The sequence below is a fragment of the Artibeus jamaicensis genome, unplaced genomic scaffold (assembly GCF_021234435.1).
Source record: "Artibeus jamaicensis isolate MK-2021 breed Jamaican fruit bat unplaced genomic scaffold, CSHL_Jam_final contig_3142, whole genome shotgun sequence".
Classification (NCBI taxonomy): domain Eukaryota; kingdom Metazoa; phylum Chordata; class Mammalia; order Chiroptera; family Phyllostomidae; genus Artibeus; species Artibeus jamaicensis.
In genome coordinates, this window is record NW_026521726.1 from 537,142 (window position 1) to 558,850 (window position 21,709).

The window sequence follows — 21,709 nt, forward strand, 5'->3', positions numbered from 1 at the left end:
CTTGTAGATTTAAAAATCAATAATTGACTTGCAATGAATTCTGTCTTTTGATATCAATTTCAGATGGCATTCACGTTTGGAAATTATAATTTTCTATGTTAAAAATAAGATGGCTTCTTGTAGCTGGCTACATATTTCCTGGCTATAATACAAAGATAATAAAACAACTCAAGATGTGATGTTGCAGCATTTCTGCTGAGAAGTACTTAATCTTTGCATCATCTACTCTTGCTTCTCCAAGAACAATCTCTTGAGGGAAATTTCATACACCTAAGTCTGGCTCATTTAATATCCTAGTGAGCCAGGACACTGCAGAATGACTATGATATTTCACTTGCAACTCTTCTTTAAAAAATTTAATTTTATTAGCTGCTGAACAGTGGAGGCCAATAAACAGTCTTAGCCTCCAACCAGGCCCATATCATTTGAATTGAGAAACAGTTTATTCTTTCTATGAATCTCCATAACCATCAATAGGAGCCATCCCCATAGTCCAATATGTCAAGACAAGAAACGGGCAATAGTTGAGGAGAGAACAGTTGGAGATGTAAACTCATGATCTCACTGCAGTCTCTGAAACAGGCTCTTCTTTAAGAAGTGTATTTAACTTTCTCTCCCTCACAATTCTGTCCTGAGAGCAGAAGCCCTTGGGAATCAATTTTATTGCACAGCAAAGAAGCTTACCTTAATAGAGGTGCTAGGATGAGTTTGTGCGTTAGGAAGGAGCAACACGGATTCCTATGGTTAGGTCATTTCTAAAAGGAAAAAACTGGGGCTTCACTGACCAAGTGTAAGGTTTGCTTTATTTGTTTGTTTGTTGTTTTTTCACTACATATTTCACTGATATATGTCTCACATTTCAGGAAAGTTGGAATCTTACCAATTAGATTGAAAAAGCCTGTTGATATCTGTGACATTTCTTTTAACAGAATACTTCCTAAGAAGAAGAATTAGGACCCATCTTCAGTATGGGTACCAGTCACCTAAAATAGAAGTCTACATCCAAAGGCAGAAGTATTAAATTTAACTCCTGATGTTCTTGAGGATTGTAGTAGATCATCATAAATCCACAATATAGCAAATAAGACTGAAAATAAGTATATGGACTAGTGATATTAATATATATTATATATGTGTATATGAAACATATGCTATATATATTTATATACTCAAATCTTAATACATTGTGAATTTGGCATTTGTTATAGAAGAATAGTGTAGTTGGAATCCTAGAGAAGAATCACATGTTAGAGATTCTAGAAAGCATCTTTTAAATTTTCCAATTTATTTTTTTACATATAAAAAAAAGTTCTGAAGTTCAAGGATTTATCCAAAGAATTTTAGCTACTTGGTAGCACAGCTAGGTCTCAGGTTTTCCTATATTATATTGATTTGTAAAGTATACTCAAAATTCAATTTAGTTTAGTATTTATTAAGCAGCTAATATGTGCCTCATAAGATATAAAAGAAGTCCGTGTAATTGTCATTATGTATAAGATGTTTACAATCTCATTTTTAAAAGGGAAGAATGGCTTCCAGAAACACTGAAGCTTGTAGAGTTTAAGCAACTTTACTATATAGTTTCAAAGTCAGAGTCAGGATTGCAGTCAGAGTTCAAGTTCAGTTCACTTTGACCCTAAAGCACACAGTCATTTTATTAGTTTACACTGAAATGCAAGTGATCTGGATTCTGCCATATATTTAGAACTAGAACAGCAACAAGTTCCTCACTGGAGCTCAGTTTATATTTGAATGAATAAATGCAGTAAATCTCAGGCAGGGTTTTAATAATGAGTGAAATGTGACTAGAAGAAAAAGTTGGGCGACTAAACCATGCTTGGGATCTTGATTACTATGTAGATTGGTGATTCGTGGGAAAGGAATCACCAAAGGGAAAGGAATACAAAGTTTGATGCTAGGTGAACTCCCACTTCTAGGCTTTCTCCAGGGCTTGTGGGCCTCTGCTGTCCACAATGCCTTTCCTCCTAGACCAACTGCAGGGCCTCTCAGCAACTCTGGCTTCTCCTGACTAAAGAAAAGGGATAAAGCAGTGACACTTCCAAATCCTTCCTTGAAGTACACGATTTGGCAGTGAGTTGGACAGGGAAGCCCTCAAGAAGAGTAAGCAGGAACAAGTGATGAGCAAAGAAGGGGTTAGAGCAACTCTAACAAGTGTCACACACATTTCCTCATTCATTGTTTGCTCTGTCTTTTCTCAGAGCATGTGCCTGCGGCAAAGGGCACCATAACTTTTTCAAGAACTCAAAGGAAAGGGATGCTGCAATGAGATGGAGCACGCTGTCTTACTAGAAATTGCCTAATTGCTGAGGATAAGGCACAGGTTTATATGGACAATACACACATATGCGCAGACAGACAAGCAATTCAGTTGAGCCAAGAAAATAACACTGACCCTGAATCTCAAAGAAGTCAGGTCTCAAGCTTAAAAGAAATTAAATATCCCTCGCATTCTCTTTCTATTCAATTTGTGTTTGGTATCCATGGGAAGCAACAACTAGGTGGTGGAGGCAACTGATGTTCTCTTTTTACCTGATCCATTTCCACTGACCGGCTTAAAGAGATTGTATTCAGTATTATATAAAAGAAAGTCACTGCTGTTTGTCTAAGTAATAGCAGCAACATCTATGGGATTTTTTTTCAATAGAACTGGATATTTAGAGACTTATCTACAACAGGTATTAATATGTATATAAACCATCTGAAAGTCTTGTTAAAATGTAGGCTCTGAAATTCAATAGGTCCAAAATGGGACCTGAGATTCTGAGGTTCTAACGAGCTCCCAGGCAATGCTGAGACTGCTGATTTGTAGGCCACATTTTGAATTAAAAGAGGATACAAGAGGATCCTTGTAGGCAAACATGCATTATGACATCGATAGAGAAAGAGAGAGAGAGAACTGCCAAATGGTTTCTGACATCTTCTAAAAAGATGGTTAATTAGGCACCCATTGCCTTGCTCAGGAAGAGTCCTTTCTCACTATTTAGAGAGCTTATTCCCTCTCATGGGCGGTGAGTATCATCCTACCAAAGGCAGTGCTGTGAGAACTCCTCCACCCCTTTTCCTCATCCTCAGGTGACGTGACTGTATCTAATGGCAGCTTGTGCTTCATTGCCCATTACTGACATGCTGTGAGCTTGTCACTGCCCAGAGTGACAACTGATCGGTCCCTCCATTCAACCCTGCTATGAACAACCAGATTAAATTTATACACTCCTTCACCCTGTGGAGGGGTGTCCTGACATTCTGGGAAAATTGAGGGTAAGGAGGTCACTGCTGCTTTATTTGAGACCCAAAGTCTTTTCTTGATGCTGTTTGACATTATCCCACATACATTTTTAAATCTGTAACAGGAGCAAAGAACTGTAATTGGTTTGAGGTACTCTGAGACTTCTGGACAGACAAGATCTATGTCATTGCCCCTTTAAATTACCAACAGCTGAGGTATGGAGAATAGAAAAGGAAGCTTTCTATAATGGCCAGTGAAACGAACTTGTGCCATTCCAGGAGAATGAGGCTTCCAAGTTCAGGGATACCCTTGCACAAAAATGGTCCTTGTTTTCCTTGCAGACCAAATCTGCCAGCACCCAATGGAACCCATCTCATCTTCTAGTCCTTTTCAGTGTCCCCCTGCCCTGCTGAAGGGGATAATCTGCAAAAGCATCCCCTCAGTCCTTCCCTTGTGGTACAAGGAGTTTCTACTCAGCAGCACAAATCTTCTGAAACCCAAGGTATGGTAAGGTGAGGAGGCTTCAAAGTCTATGGCAAATGTAAACCATTCAGCTTCCTTCCAAGCCTGGCTTCCTTTCCGCAGGAAAAGTCCGTTTTCTCTTCTTAATGTTACCAGTCACCCATAAGCTAAACACAACCTCTTTCCTCAGAGATTTTCTGACAAACATTTTCTTATGGAAAATAAGAACTTTCATGAGCTGTTTCTTTGGTACCAGGCAAGAGATATAGAGAACATTGCAAGTGATTATCCTTCCTTACTCTAAACTCTGAAATCTTTAGCAGGGGTGCCCAAACATTTAGCATCTCTGGGCCACACTGGAAGAAGAGGAGATGTCTTGGGCCACACATTAAATACACACACACTAACAAGAACAAAAATGTCTCATAATGTTTTAGTAAATTCATGATTTTGTGTTGGGCCACATTCACAGCCATCTTGGGCCGTATGCATCTTGTGGGCCCTGGTCGGACACCCCTGCTCTAGAGCCTTGCTTCTAGACTGCATTACATTGTCTTTCCTTCTTCAGATCTTACCTTTGACTTCAAATACTCATTCATTTTAGTTCTTAAGTATTTCTTTTTAGGTTTCTTTCTTCCTTGTCTCTCTCTCTTCCTCCTTTTTTCCCCTCTTTACTCACACACACACGCACACACACAATGATCTGAACTTGCTGTTAGGAGAAAAGACATGTGCTATCTTGAATCCAGGAAGTTTATGAGCCATATAACCAATAAAACGCATTATGTGAATTGCTTTTGGGTATTTTCCTTCTATGAGAAACTCTTAATTCCTCAGTAGCATGAGACCAGCTGTTGGTCTTTCAGCAGAGTTGAGAGTAGGCAGAAAAAGAAAATTAGTTTCTAAGAAGTTATAATCTCTCAAGACTTCCATCACCTTCCTCTTTCCCCTTTTGCTCAAATTCCTCTCCTCTCCCTGATTCATGACAAATTCATTCTTAAAAGTATCCATAGCTACCATTAATACACATGAGAATTCCTGTCTGGAGTAAAAGAGAGTAGAACCCAAGCGAGAGCTTCTCCCAGGCCACATTAAGTGAGTAATTTGAAAGTGAACCTTGGTGGTCCGTCTGTAACACATGTTCTTAGGCCTGAACCACTTGCTCCAACCCTTTTCTAAAATCACATTTTATCCCATTCTCATTATTCCTGATTTCTGGTATTATATGTGTCATTCTCAGAACAGGCACCCAGTTCCAAATTCCTAGATACTTCCTTGGACTCTCACCTTGATTATGGTTTGCATTTTTCCTCTGGATATCTGGACTATGTAGCCATTCATAGATGACCACCATAATTTTTTGGGCTAGTCTTCACTGAAGTCACCATCACCATATTCATCCTGTATATATTAATAAAAAGCAGACATATAGAGTTTATTTAATTTGAATGTTGTTGAACACATTTTGATTTTTACAAATGTAGGCAACTTTTGTATACAGCCTAGTTTGGATTTATAAATAATAGCTTGCTTACTGATTGTAATGCATTTTTCAAATCAGGTATCTTGTTCATTTTAGTTCTATAGTCTGTATATTTTTCTGATTTTTACCAAAGCTGTCTTTCCAAGAGCAATAGGGAAGACCCAAGGGATATTTCTTCAAGGACATTGCTATGAAAGATTATATAAATGAGAGAGAGAGATAGAGGAAGAGAAAACAGAATCCCCCATGAGGAGCCAATGCTTTTTAGCTGATGGCTTCATAGTCATATTTCCATTTAATTTTGAATTTCCATAAAGATGCTGTAAGTGATTTGGACTTGCCTTCAGGAGATCAGACATGTGGTGTCTTGAACCCATGGAGTAAATGTGCTGTACGATCGATAAAACACATTATATGAATTGCTTCTACTTTCTCCCTCTCATGAGAAATTCTTAATTTCTTTTGCTGCGTACTTCACCATACCAGCTGTTTGTATTAAGAGAAAGGAAATAGGGAGAAAAGAAAATGAAATTGGTTGTTGAAAGATTAGCACAGACTAGACCTGTATTCAGCAAGTTCCACAAATTAGGGATGTTTCTCCCTCTTTGAACATAATAAGATGCTTTAAATGTGTGTGGACCATATACCTCATGCTTACTGAGTGCATATCAGAAATAATTTAAGTGTCCTCTGTGGTTAAGCATCTTCTTTCTTACAAAGGGCAGCTGTATTGCTGCATAGTGCTCAAATCAAAGGTCAGATTATCCCAGAGTCTGGGGGAAGAGTTGGGAGAAGAGTTTCCTCAATAGAAAAGTGCTTTACTAAATAACCATCCCAAAACAGAGAGATTCCATAGGTATCATGATAAAGGAACTCAGAAGAACAAGGACTCAAGGGGGTGGTTAGAGATGAGCTGCAGCCACTGAAAGATAGTTCACATCAGAAGGGCACCTTGCAAACATTGGTTAGACAAAAATAAAGTTAATCATCAGAATTTTAACATTACAAGCTATCCTATCCTATGGTAAACCTTATGCTAATTAACACGTATGATTCCATTAATCTTGTCAGCCGTGTACTTTAATTTACTAGTCACATTTTACAGATAAGACAAGCACGACATAGAAGTAGACTTCCCTGCCCCATGACTGACTCAGTGGCAAAACAAAGATCTAAACCAAGGCAGATGTGCTCCAGAGGCTGTGCTGTTAAACCCTATTTGACACCGGAACTATCAGGAAAGGGTATCTTTCTTATTTTCTGTCATGAACTTCAGTCTTTTATAACATGTGGTTTTAATCTAGTCTGGTAAATTCCACGAATATCAAATGATGTAAGCAGATATTCTGTTTGGTGAAAGTGTTCAAATAAGCATACTTCCTGAAGAAACAGGAACCAAGGAGAATACAGCCAGGATAGGCTTATAGATAGAGAGGAGCCTATCTTGTCTTGTCAGAGGCTGAGGGCACTCCCTACTCCTACCCTGCAGAGGAGAATTAAGAGAGATCTAAGCAGAGACCCCTTTGACTCCCTTGGACATTGATGGAAAGATGCCAATTAGTCTGAGGCTGACATGTTGTTCCAAACAGAAGGCTCTGAAAATGCCATTAACATAGACAGGCAGGGGTAGGGAGCAGGGAGGAGAGAATTGACTGCTGGAATTCCATAATTAATTATTTGGCATTTAGAGTAGTGTGGCATGAAGTTTCCATTCAGCCCCCACACTCTAGGGAGATGTCATTGCTTAGAATTCATATAATGCAAGAGTTGAACTATAAAGATCATCCAGCTCAGACCCCCTTAGTTAACAGGTAAGAAACAAGGACCCCAAGAGAGAATGAGACCAAGCCAAGGCCACACAGTTAGTTAGAGGCAGAGTCCAACTAGACCTCAGAATGCCTGGCTTCTACTTCTAGTGCCCTTTCCACTCTACTTTTATGATGCAACAGCACATCAGAAAAGACCCCAGAAGACTAGTCACCAAATAGTAGTGCAGTTGGAAAGGTCAAAAGAATAAAAGAGAAAAAACAACACCCCATTCAATTATTTTAATGATGAAAAATTTCTAAGCAACAGAGGTACAGAAAACCCATCTGCTAAACTAAGATTAGAAAACAGCCATTAATTGGATTGCTGACTTTGGTATTTTACAGACCTTGTCAGAGTTTGTACTTGTATTTGGACATCATTGATGCCATCCCTCTCTTATACAGATGAACCAAAGTCCCCGGGAAAGAGCACTTATCCCAATAATTCAGCTAGTTAATGGTAGTGCTGGGCAGAGGAACTGGAGCCTTAGTCCCCTTAGTTATATCACAGTTTCCCTACATGAGCTGAGAGTGCTGAGGATGCAGAGGGAGTTGGAGAGGCCAATGAGAGATCACTCAGCTCAAACCCACGCACTTCCTTTAAACAATAACTTAAAAATGTTTTCTTCTCAAAGTAGTTTTTAAAGGGTAAAGTGCAAAGTGAAAATTCCCAGTGTGAACTTCCCTAAAGGAAAAATATTTTCCCTGTAGCAGAGCAAATGGACTCTATGTGAAATCTTTTTGGCAGGGTCACGCTTTCAGATAGCAACTCGGAAATATTCCTCAGAGCAATAGAGATGCAGCCAGTTTTGTTGAGTGCCTATAACCAAAGCATTCTATTAAACCTATGGATATAAGAAGCCCAAACAGCATCTTTGAAGCAGCTCAGAGGCCATTTAGCCATAAAGAGACAAGCTTTTGAAGAAGGAGTGATGGGTTCAACCTGGGAGAGATGGGGAAGGTGTGACAGAGGAGGTAATGTTTGAGCAGTTCGTTTAACAGAAATGGGGGAAGATGCTTGGCAGGAAGAGCAACATACATAAGTACTGAAAGTGTCCTAAGTTGATTTCATGTTCAAAATTGTCTTTCTTAAATTTACCTAGGATATGAAAAAAAAAAGGACACAAATTACCACCCTTTACTTAGACCGAAAAAAAAAAACCAACCAGCATTTCACCTGGTCCCATGAAGTTGGTGGTATCTGTGACTAGCTTGGTGAGCCAACTTGTACCTTGTTTACCTGGCAGTTTGATCTTTACCCAGAGGCTCCTCAATTGCTCTGCAACCCAAGTTGCTGTTAGCATCACAGGAGGCTGTGGCTTAGTTTTGTAAATACCACCAAAAAAGTCATGGGGGAAATCCTAGTCCCAGAAAACCAACTCTTCAATGCCAGGATCACGTTTTAGCACAACATGCTTCACTTGCACGAGACACTGCTCCCTCCATTTATGTCAAGTGTAATGTGATTCTGGGGAGCCGCTGTTAAAGACAGTAAACAAAAGTTTTAAATCCAAAATTATTTTCCAAATCACCCATGATACACTAAGCAATCTTTGTGTCCCTAACCCAGACATCTGGCAGCACTGAGATTGCTCTGGGGTCCTTGCCTGCTCTAAGTACTCTCAGCCTCAAGAACACAGGTTGCTAGAGGAGTGTTTCCTTTTGCTTCTCATTATTGTATTATGCTGAAACAACTGTTAATAGGAAAGGGACCTGAACAAAGGAGTTTATTTTTTTTCCCCTGGAAGAAGTATGAAAAAAAGGAGAGAAAGAGAGAAACTTAATGAAGGACATGCCTCATTTCTATTTTTAATTTACCATTTCTCCATAGTGAGTGAATGTGAATGTGTTGCAAGGAGCATAACATAAGGAAAGTTGCATGAGGTCATGAAGTAAACCCTACCAAGAAGCCAATGACCGCAACTATATTTCGACTCTCTTCCTCCAATTCCTACATTTTATCCTCAGTCTCCTCTTTTGGTAGACTTACTCACACTTGCAAAAAGTGTTACTGCTTGTGGTTGGTTCATGATTTCTTGGTATACCATAAAAAATAATAATTCAGTGATTGTATTTAAGAAAAAAGCGAGGGCTAGAGTGTGACATTTAAAATGAGAGGCCTGAGGAGAAAGTGGGAATCTGACATTTAGTGTGTGTTCTAGACTCTAATTCTGTCTCCAGTCTGAGCCTTCAGGCAAGTTCTTTTTCACCTCTATTTACACAGATCAGAATCGGTTTCCACACTACCATGTATGGCCCTGGGGTGTTTCAAGGATAGAGAAAGTCTAACAGAAAGCTATCAAAATGCCAACTGTATCTTCAGTTTTGTTGCATTAAATGAACAGCCTGGAGGAATATGGAGTAGCTGAAGCCCTGACACATCTCATGCCAACTTTGGAGAAAGCATGGGAAAATATATGCAAGGTCAATTTCAAGGGTCATGGTTTTTGACCCGATGGGTAGAATATTTGATAGGAGAATGAAATGCTGCTGATTATCAAAGATACAGTGATTTATTTGTGAAGAACATGTCTCTTAGAAGTGAGAATACACCCAGACCAGGAAGTCTGAGGACCATTTGGATACAAAGTCCCCACTGGGCATCTATGTGCAAGATGGCTGCATTATGTTTCTTGATGTCAATAGGAAGCAAAGAAAAAGACCAGTACTACATGACTGAGTGTGTTGTTGATAAGTTTACAAGACAGAAGTTTACATCCAGCTTGTAAAAAGAAGACAAATAAATTAGAAGAAAGCCCTACCTTAACCCCTGAAAAAACTTTTCCTGGAGTTCACTGTTTTGCTCCCGATGGAAAACAACTTGTTAAAGATCAATGCAAGGATATGAAAATGAACAAAGAGAAGCCTATGTACATTTATAAGCATTATCCCTTTACACATACTGGATACTCAAAGGCTTGTTTCCTCTTCCTTTCTTTCTGCACTTTCCAATTCCCTACTTCTTCCACGAAATATGTTTGCCCAAAGGAATTGAAACAGAAGCCATAATCTGCAGACTTTTCCATGACTCACAAAACAGATTGACTACACTAAACCATAATATGGAAGAAAACTGTGCAAGCTTTAATTTTTAAAAATACCAGCTCATTCTGACCCACACGCTCTATATGACTACAGAAAAACTGACTTGTGGTTATCCTGCACAGATTCAGGTTTTCTCAAGATTAGACCAAACAACCCCAAGCAAACAACCTTGTCATTTACAAATTCTAACCAATCTCTGCCAAGACCATCATATGGATAACTCTAGCCCCTCAAATCTATAAGAATCCTTCCCTATCTGATCTTTTTTAAGATGCCACATAGCTCCCCAATAGCATCTATTCTCCCTTGCTGCAGCAAGCCAATCAATTGAGGTTTGACTACAGGTGTGTCCTGGCTGGTAGTCTTTACCATTAACGCTAATGGCTCTGTTAACTAACATTAAGGACTCTTTTTCACAGGAAATGAATGGTTGCGATTCATTTTCTTTTCCTTCCCTCTCATTCTCCCAGGCTGTTTTCATGGCCGGACTATGCCCCAGTAAGAAAACTTTCTATAAGGGAAGTGACTTCATCTGATCCAGCAATTATTCTTCTTCTACCAATTATTCCTTAGCTGAACTCGAGTCTATATTACCTGCCTAATTTATTGGTCTGAGAGTACATTCTCCTGTCTCAGTTTTAATTTAATATTTTCTTTTATTTTCTGAAAGAATTGTTGACATTTTCAAAAGAAAAAAGTATACACACTGTCTCTTTGGAACCTCTGATTTCTAATAGAAACACGGCATCTGGAGCAGCCCAGGGTTTTCTTAGTTTGGGAGCACGTTCAGATCCTGGCTGCTCAGAGCTCTGGGATGCTGCTTCTCTTGACTGACATCTGAAAATTCTGCTTCATGCCCCAGGTCACTCAGCTCATCACCAGTGGTGTCAACTCAAACACTCCATGTATTCAACCACTACATAAAAAAACGGGTAAGATTCTTTTATTTTTTTTCTTTTTCATAGAATTTATTAGGTGACACTGGTTAACAAAAGTATACAGGTTTCAGGTACACAAGTCCACAACACATCATCTGTAGTATGGGGGATAAATGGTAATGGAATGAGACATGACTTGGAGTGGTAAATATACAATAGGTGAGGATCTTTAAAAAGTAATTTCCATAATTTCATCTTCATAATATGTGCTGTTGAATATTTAGAATATAGAGATATTAATATCTATATTTTATGTGAATCAATGTAAAAACTGCATTAATGTAATAAAAATAATTTAAACTTCTATTACCATGATATAACCACAGTTGTTATTTTGTTGTATTAACTTTTAGATTTTTTTGTATTGTTAATTTCAAATTAAAAAGCCAAAAATGAAAGGCAACAAGTGTTTATTTGGGATCAAACTATTGCAATACTGGAAGTACCTATTAAAGCAGAAACCCAAGTAGTGTCTTGATTACAGGGTGAAGGAAGGGGTTTTTTTGAGAAGAGGAAAGGAATATTTACATGAAAAGAAGAAAGAATTTTTATTGGAGTTAACAAGCTGAATCACTCTTGGCTATAGATTGTTGTTTACTGGTTCTAATTTCAGAAGGAGAGCCCATAATCATCAGTCCCCGTGGTCAAGATGCCCACTTTCCTGCTGGTTTTACAAGCAGTTTTGGCTTTAGTTCAGTCCCAAGGTCTGTCCCAATCTGAAGATTCATTGAACAAGTTGCACAAGGCAGTACCTCTGGTGTGGCGGTTCTGACTCCATTTTGAAATGACTTTGTTTATGTCATTTTCATAATGTATCTATATAATAGAGTTCATTTTTATATAAAAATATATTTGTCTAAACAACAAAACAAACAAGCAAGCAAAATAAAAACAATGACACTGAAACAGAGAACAGGGGAACAGCGACCAGAGGGGAGAGGGGAGGGAATTTCAGAGGAAAAGGGGAAGGATTTACAGGAACTAGTATAAAGGACACATGGACAACAACTAAGGGGGGTGGGAGGGAGGTGGGGAGCACAGGGTGGGTGGGCTGGGTTGGGAGTAAAAGACAGAATACTGTACTTGAAAAGTAATTTTTTAAAAAAAGATTGCACACACACACTATATATATATATATACACACACACATATATACATATATATACATATATACACATATATATACATATATATACATATATATGTATATATATGTATATATATTTGTCTACAACAGATATTAAATCCAATCTTTATAGTGCATACAACATGGCCTTAACAAATCTCTGACTTTCCTTTTACCTAGATTTATTCTTATCATTGTTAATAAAACGATGCCTTGTTTTCCACACCATTTCAACATTTAAAGTTACTTTAACATATATTATCACATCTGGTTTTCATACTACCTGTAATAGACAGATAAGATATCAGGTATTATTCTGACTTATACTGTACAAAAACAACAGCCAAGCAGCAGGCTAAGGGTTGAACAGGATGTTAAAGCTTTGGATATAAAAGATGAATGTCGCATGGCAATGCAACATCAACAGCTAGAAAGGGAAGTCTGACAAAGAGACATTTGGCTTGTCCAAAATTCACTGTCCCACAGCCATATGTTCATAGGCCTCACCCTCTAAGTATTTAAGGCTGGACTGATCTTACCCAGGGAAACTAGCTCATACAAAGTTCACTTAGACTGACATTTAGAATCCAAATTTCAATTACTTTATTTATTGTAAGAAATAACATTTAGATGGGCTACATGTTCACACTGACTGATTAAGATAACCATTCCCTGTGAGTCAGATATATTACATGCTGGCAGTTTTTTAAAGTTATCTTGAAGAATATTGAGTAACAACAACAACAATTATTGTCAGTTGTGTGATTAAAAGTTAACCCCAAATCAACAATTCAAAAGAACTTGTCCACCCCTATGTTCATAGCAGTGATATTTACAATAGCCAAATGCTGGAAACAGCCTAAGTGCCCATCAGTAAATGAGTGGATCAAAAAAACCGTGGTGCATTTACACAATGGAATACTGCACAGCAGAAAGAAATAAAAAAAACTCCTACCTTTTGTGACAGCATGAATGGAACTGGAGAATATTACATTAAGTGAAATAAGCTAGTCAGTGAAAAATGAATACCACATGATCTCACCTATAAGATGAAACTAATGAACAAAATACAACCACAGGGATAGAAACATGAAACAGACTAAAAGTGATGAGAGGGGAGGAGAGAGAGATAATGGTGGAAAGAAGAGAAAGGGACTAGACAAAGAACATCTATGAATGATCCATGGATATGGACAATGGCATGGGAATCGACTGTGGGAGTGGGGGGCGGGGGGTAGGATGGGTGGAGGAGGGCAAAAGGGGAAAATTTGGGGCAACTATCATTGAATCACAATAAAAATGATTAAGTAATAAATAATGTTAACCACATACCTGTCCCACAGCATCCTTGCATACCACCCCCCCACCAATACACAGAGGGCCATTCCCACTTTTCCCTCCTTCCCCTTGCTTATACTGTTTACTAGACTGACCTATCTTCTTAGCTCCTTGCCTCCTTTCTCCAAACAGTCTAAGACAGAAAATAGTCTATGTCAGTTTATTAAACTATCATGACACCCTTGTCTCTATCCTTAAGATTATAACCAGGTTACCTTGATTTCAATCATTCTCAAATTCATTAGTCACACAGCTTCGTGCAGTGTCTTAATTTACTCCTACAAATAGTTCATCGTATACCTAGTATGTGGATTTTGTTAGCTTAGACCACTAGTTACACTCTCCTTTACTTCCCTTATTTTTCTTGGAACAGCCATGCTCCCACTTCAGAACCATTGTCATTTGCTAGCTCTTTTGCCCAGAGACCCTTCCCCCACCTTCAGGCCGCCTTGGGATACTGTGCAATATTGCAATACCACCCCCTCCTATGTGATATCTCCTTTCTTTTATTTTTTTCTCAGCACTTATCACCAACTTATATACAATGAATGATATATATTTTTTTATTTATCTTGATTTTTCTCAGCCAAAACCCATTAGCACATAAACTCTGTAAAGGCAGGGGTTTTGTCTGATTTGTTCACTGCTGTATCCTCAGCTTCTAGAATAGGGTCTTGCCTAAAGGAGGTGATGAGCATGTATTTATAAAAGGAAGGAATTAATGGTTTTCAATCTTGGCTGATATTAGTATAATCTGGGAAACTTTAGAGGTATCTTGACTCCACCTCCCAGAGATATTAATTTAATTTGTCTGAGATGGGACTCAAACATTGGCATATTTTGAAAACTTACTAGATGAACTTACAGTGTATCGGAGTTGAAAATTATTATTTAAACTCTTAGAATACAAATTTACCTCTATTTTTTTGCAGGAAGAATATACCATTATCCCCATGTATTAATAACACTGAACCACACTCCCTGTCTTTGGACCTCACACCTGACCTAACAAAGAACATAGAACACAATTTGGGGAAAGTATACATTTTATTGCAAGAGTAACCCTCTCATACAATATAATTAAGGAGAAACCACTGAAAAGATAGAAATTTTCTAGAAATATTTGATCCTGATAAGAATGACCAATACTTATACATAGGGAATTTCAAAGAAAAGAAGTAAAACTCCCTAGACCTAGAAAAGTTTCATAATCTTGAGGCTCTACATGGAAATATTCAGGTTCATAAAAAAATAATAAAGCTGCATTTGTAGGCTGAGTAAACAAATGGAATTTTATAACCTCTTGTTTCTAAAATGTAGGCCTTCTACTGGTCCCCACAGAGTACCCTCCTGGCAGCCCTAATTTACACAAAACCCATTTACTCATAATGACTGTGTAGCCTGGTGCTCAAGAAGGTGCTTGAATATGAAACAAGAAGTAATTCTGATCCTCACCAGTGCTCCCCTCTGGATGGAAAAATCATTTTTGGCCACCCCATGCTGAGCAGAATCCATGAGCAAAAACTAGGTTTACAGAAGCCAATGTGTGGCAACATCCTTTGTTCATCAGTTATTTGCTCTCAGAGATTTGACAATGTCTTCAGAGCAATTGTGTTCTTGGCACATCTAAGAGGCAAAAAGGGGCATGGGAGACTGTATCGAGGTAGCAATTTTCTAGGTAATCATCCTAATGTCTTCATCCCGAGTGCATTTGTATGAGCAAGTTAATTAGGGAAGTTAATTTTCACAAATGGCACAAAAATGCCCATTTGCGGGTGATACTGCCTTGTGCCAACGCCTGGCTCAAGATAATCAGAAAGGATACGTTGATGCTCTGCATCCATCACTGAAGCCCAACTTGGACCACAAAGAACCACATCTGCCAGCTTGGCACATGTGACCAACATTTGGAGCTTTCTGAAGGTTGTGGGAGAGACATTTTCTCTCTGCCACCAGCAGCTGCACATTGTGGTGAGCTTACTTCATATATTCGTCTGACCAGCAGCTTCTGAGACTTGGTCGGAGAAGAACAAGAAAAACTGATCCATCTGAGTGTGACCTCAGACAGACAAAGTCTGCATGCTGCTGGGCCTGGTCTGACTATCTAGATTCCTTCCTGAATGACAATTTCCTCTCATGGGTGCTCTGAGGCTGGGGTGATAGGAGCCACACATGACACCAAATGGAGTCTTTGAGAGTTCTATCTTTTTAATTCCTGCAATATAGTGACTCTGGAATGGGACCAGATGGTGACAAAGCTATCTTCTCTCTCCAGGAGAAAACATATTTTGTGTGTGTGTGTGTGTGTGTGTGGAGGTAGAAGAGAAAAAAAGAAAGGAAAAGGATCCTTCCACACTCTTAGTGAGCTGTGGGTACAACTTGGCTTTCAGGAAAGAGAAGAAAGCCTGGCAAGGAGGTCTGCATTCCCAGGGATGGCAAGAAGCCAGTCTACTACAGGGATGATAAGCTCACAGCAACCTGAGACATTCATTTGAGGTAATTCTCTTTGGGTGTTCTGGTCCATTTCACTCTGGAAGAAAGTATGCTATACTCAGAAAAAAACAGCCTGAACTCCTGGCTTGATCTTTACTGAATTCTATTACTTTATGCAAACTTTCATCTTGCTGGGCTACTTTCTTAATTTTGGAAATTAAGCATGAACATCTACCTCAGAGAACCATGCAGCAGATGACATCAAATAGTCTGTCCTCAGTCCCCTGCATGCAGTACACATCAATAAACATGACTTCCCTTTTGTGGCATTTCACCCTTCCCAAAGGAGCATCGTTACTCTAATGAATTATTCAAATGAATAATCTCCAGCTTTTCCCCCAATTTTTACAGGCTTTCCTGTTATAAAGCAACATTTTCCTTTTGCCGTATCTAAAACTTTAATTGTCTTGACTTTGAGAAAAAAGAATGAGTTTCTTAATCACTAACGAGCATTAAGTAGTGAAGATAGGAAAGGACAGATTTTTCTAGGACTGCCAAAGGGCTTTATGAATAAGGAGAACAATTCATCTCACTTTCATGCAGGAAAACACAACACTGCAGACACTGGAACAAATGACGGATTGACAGCTGTCTGAAAACACGGTGGAGGCCAGGTGGGAAACCTGGCCGAGTCTGTTAGAAGCCAGACACATCTTGTCAAGTTCTGCTTTCCCAAACACCCTGTACTTCAAGACATGTTTGAAATAGCACAACTCCAGTGCCCACAGTTCAGTCTTTCATCATTTGGCAACTTACTAACCTTAAAAAGACAAACAGAAAAAATTGTACTTAGAATAGATACCCTGAGAAACATATTCTTCTATTATGTGATAGGATAAACTTTGAAAGCAGGACAAAGAGGGACAGCAAAAGTTTGCCTGCTCACCACTAACATTCTCAAAACAAGTCCAAGCAAATTCGGGAACAGTTGATTTCTCTGCCTTACCTCAACATTCAGAGCTGTATTTCTCTAAATAATTTCTGCCTTGAGAACTGAAGATATGGAAAATGATTCCATACTTGTAGGTGCTTTAACACAGAATTTTTTTAAAGCCTGCAGACGTTCTCGATGCAAAGATCATGAGTTGTCACACCAGGAGTGTTTTCTTCTGAGTTAAACATCACTCTTTCAATGGATCTGATTTAAAAATACTAATATTCCTGAAGACATGCAATGAATACCTTAGGAGAGATTTATTCTGTCTTTTCTGTTCTAAGAACTTTGCATGTCTTTTTTAATTCCACCTTTACAACAACCTTGTGGAGGATCATGTTTTCTCCATTCTGTACAGGAGGGTATTTAGGTGAAGAAAGATTTGCTAACTTTCCCAGGATGGTCCAGCCCATTAGTGTTGGAGGGAACAGTCAAATCTGAGTCTGTTAAGAAATTATACCTTTTTCTCAATATTCAGCTCCCATGAGGATCCTAAGTGCTTAATAACTCAGGAAAGGTAAGGAAGAAAATCCAGCAGGAAGGTAACAAAGTCAACTTTGCCTACAGTCATTTTTCAGAAGAGCTGCCCAGCTCCTTGATGTGATTATTCCTGAGAAGGGAACAACTTCAGTGAAGAATTTCAGAGGAACTTTGTGGTATGACATGACAGTTCATGCTCAAGTCTCAGAGCACAAGAAAGTTAGCTGAAGAAATGCATTCGCTTTATTCTGTGTAAATGTTCCAAACGATGGCAAAATGGGATACTTCAAAAGGTGCCTTTCACATTTCTAGGAGCAAGAATTTTTGCAACTGTATACATTTACAAATGTACCCAACATTTATTGTATACATGCTCTTTTTCAAGCACTGCTAGAAGCCATGAGCAATTCAAAGATGAATAAGATATGAATCCATTCCTTAAGAATAGAAGAAATTATAAATTCAGTGGAAAATCTTCTTGCAAAAACAAAAAAAAAGAAAATCTTCTTGTAAAAGACACACATGCATAATTACAATTTGAAGTATAAAATGAATTACCACCATAAGAAAATAGTGCATCAAATGTTATATATTTCATCCCTGGCTGGTGTGGCTCAGTGGATTGAGCACTGGCCTGCCAACCAAAGGGCTGCCGGTTCAATTCCCAGTCAGGGCACCTGCCTGGGTTGCAGGCCAGGTCCCCAGTAGGGGCCGCATGAGTGGCAACAACACATTGATGTTTCTCTTCCTCTCCTTCTCCCTCCCTTCCCTTCTGTCTAAAAATAAATTAATTAAATCTAAAAAAAGGTTATATAGTTCAGAGAATGAAAATATTATATCATATTTAATATATCATATATATCACATATCATATCATACATACTATATTATATGTAGTTCAGAGAATGAAAATATTCATATTATATAATCATGTTTACAGTGATTAGAGATGGCTTCATGGAGGAGATGGCACTTAACCATGGGTTTGAAATGTAGGTAAAACATTGATGAGGTACAATGAAGCACTCTAAGGGAAAATTTTATAAGTAATGCCACAGAGGCAAAAAAAATTATATCATCAAGTAATTAATTATTTTGTTCTCTGTCTGAATTGTTTCTAAGGTCTAGAGTCAATGACCACTAGTTTTAACTCAGGAATGCCCTCTTAAGTGTTCTCTTTCTCTCGGAAAAAAAAAACATTAAAAATATGAGTACATTTTAGGCATAAGTAGTTAAAGATGTCAGATAGCATGACACACACACACACAGACACAAGCAAGAGGCAAACACAATAAGGACTGTATTCAGTGAATGCAGGACAGGTGTTACATTACAATCAGAATAGGTAAAAATAAGACGTGTATGAATAAAAAATAAACTTGAACTCAATGAAACTGAAATAAAATACCAATGAGCTATAAGCCACCTCACCCTACAGAAACCCAGAAAAACTCAGAATAGTAGACAACAGATTAAAAAATTGGAATAAGATGTGGCGTATAAATCGGGGAGACTGGTTGAAACTCTGTTTCTGTGCTGGGTCCACATCCCAATCCCACCCAGCCCATCAACTTCTTCAACCATGGAAGCAGTTAGGAAAATCTTCTTTGGGGAAAATCTATAGACCAAGAATAAGAACTTCCAGATATTAATATTGTATAGAGGTTACCTGGCAGTACAGCCTACCACAAATGAGCATAAAATTTTTTGGCAATCTTAGGAAAATCCATTATTTTAAAATAAATTTTTTAGTGCTGAATAATAAATAGAAATTGACATAAAAGTATCATCTAAAATAACAGATATGAAACAAGAAACCCCATACCGGGGTGGGCAAAAGTAGGTTTACAGTTGTTCATATAGAAAAGGACGTGCAGGCTATGATTATTATGGTGGCTTTGTCACCTCAAAATATGTCATGATGTCACAGTGCACTTAGGTATAATCTCGTAGGTGCTCAAAATGCCAGCCTTCATTATTTATACATTCTTATAGTCTACTTTCCACACTGAAGAACACTTCAGCACAGTTCTTTAACCTACTTTTGCCCACCCCGTATAAGGAAAGAAAAACAAGAAACACTCAAAATAAAATATAATTAACATTCCCAGAGGCATAAAGAAACATACTATCTCCATGAAAGCAGAATAGATAGTATAATGGAAGGAGAAAAAAAGGAGAAGGAGGAAGAGAAAGAAGAGCCCTAGAATAAGAAAGGCTCTTAGACATTAATAATATAATTAATTAAAAATTAAAACTGAAATAGAAGAATTGAAAGATAGAGTTTGACAATCTATAAGAAAATAGAACAATAGCACAAAAATGTACAGGAAGAATTGCTACCTAGCCACTGAGAACAACAGTTTCTGGTTTGGAAAAACTGAATGGGGGGTTCTTAATTTCTAAAATTTAGGACACATTTCAAATGTTACTTTGTTTTGTTCAAGCTCATTCTTGTGTTCTTGAGTTAAAAATCACCTACTAGCATTAGGGAAGACAAAATTTGATTGAATGCTAAGTAAATACATACAATTGAACATCATGTGAAATTAAAAACTTATCCAGAAAATAAAATGAGCAGTTATAACATTAGACTCTGAACACTGAGATTTTTGTATTTTTTTCTTTTTAAATTGTTTAGTAAAATAAGGAGTAAAAATGGTTTCCTAGTAAGGGCATGCTCAAAGATTGAGGTCCAAGGACAGTTCTCTCAACATGTTTTACAACAGTTATAGATCAAAACTACCAAGGAGGCTGTCACTGGACTATGGGTTGAATAATGAGATGTATTTTTGTAACAAAATACACCCACCTGATACCCGCAAACATTACTGGCAGTAGAACAAAAAGATAGTTAAAGAATTTTAAAGGAAAATAAGTGATCCTTTATTTATTTCACTTGTTTTGTTTATACATTATTACATTTTGCTGTAGTTATACTCCTGCTCTTCCCCTTACTATGTGTTTGAAAGTTACTTAAGTTGTCTAGGTTTCAGTTCATTCTGTAAAATAGGAACACTAATAATATCTATACCACATGGCTATTATACTGGGTAAATAAATTTATATATATATAAATTCATTTTTATAAATTATATTTATATACATTCATTTTTATAAATTTATATTATATAAATTCATGTTTGAGTACTTGCTGACATGTTGTAATCGATATGTATCCATTGCTTATGTTGTTAATATTGGTAGCTATAAAAGAAGAGATATTATTATTAAATATGCTATCAATAACTGTCTTCAAAAATGGGATTCTGGCAGCCTTCATTTCTTTTCTTGAAGAAATTTATAAATGACTTTAAAATTTTCTATAATAAAAATTGTTTTGGTGAGAAAAAATAAATTTTAGCAATAATTTTTAAATCATATATTTAGTAATTCCCTGGAATAGGATAATGCATCTCTGTCTGACAGACGTCCTTGCAAAGAAAAAAGGAAGCTTCTAATTTTTTCGGCTTTAAATACGTAACTTTTCTGCCGTTAGTGTGTTGACAGCGTGACTCCACCCGGGGTCTACTGATAGATTTTTGATGGCCTAAAAACTTTCTTAAAGATTATTTTAATTTGAATTTCTTGCTCTAAAAAATTAACATAAGCATATCTTGATGCTGGGCATGACCACGTAAACCCAAACACTGCCAAATGATTTCAGCACATCATGACTTTGTCTCAGATAGTAAGAAAACCATAGCCTTTTTTTTTTTTGGTCATGAAGGGTGTTTTATTTTTATTAATCATACAGATAACTTTCTACAATATCCCAGGGCAAACTGGAAAATTTAGCCTTTCAAATGGTGGGGAGTCCACTCAGAGACCCACAGGCCAAAGGCAAGAGCGCAGAGTGTCCATGTCCACAGTGTAGTTTGTCACTCCTGTCCACCTGGCAGGTAGCTTTTTCTCCACATCACAACTGGGGGTCCCAAAGAAAATGGGGGTGGGGACTCCTCCAGGTCCTTAGGAAATTTCGCTCTACTCCTCCCACTCTACGGTCTCTTTGGTCAGCAGGGTATTCTCCTGCGTCCCCATCTTCTTCAGCTTGGTCTTGTCAAAGCTGGTGATTTCCCCCATGTCTAGTTTGTCTGCCATTTTCTTAAAACAATTTTTGACCTTGGCTCCCAAGGTGGGGTTCTGGCTCCCACTCGCCGCAACAAGAGACCAACAACAGCCTTAATAAGAAGAATGCCATTTGGCTAAAGCAAGCCCCAGTGACCTGATACCCCACTGCACTGATGAAGGTTTTGCTATCCTGTGCACTGAACAGAGACGAGAGTGGTGCAAGATGAATCACACTGAGCTCAAAAACTCAAAAAACTTGAGTCACAGCAGTCCCATTATGTCTA

General features: G+C 37.9%; 1 protein-coding gene across 1 annotated transcript; it reads right to left on the bottom strand.

Moving 5' to 3' along the window:
* Positions 1-21,338: 21,338 nt before the first annotated feature.
* LOC119043070 (thymosin beta-10-like) lies at positions 21,339-21,455 on the bottom strand. The gene has a single exon (XM_037136946.2). The coding sequence runs from the start codon at positions 21,453-21,455 to the stop codon at positions 21,339-21,341; it is 117 nt and encodes a 38-aa protein (XP_036992841.2).
* Positions 21,456-21,709: the final 254 nt, after the last annotated feature.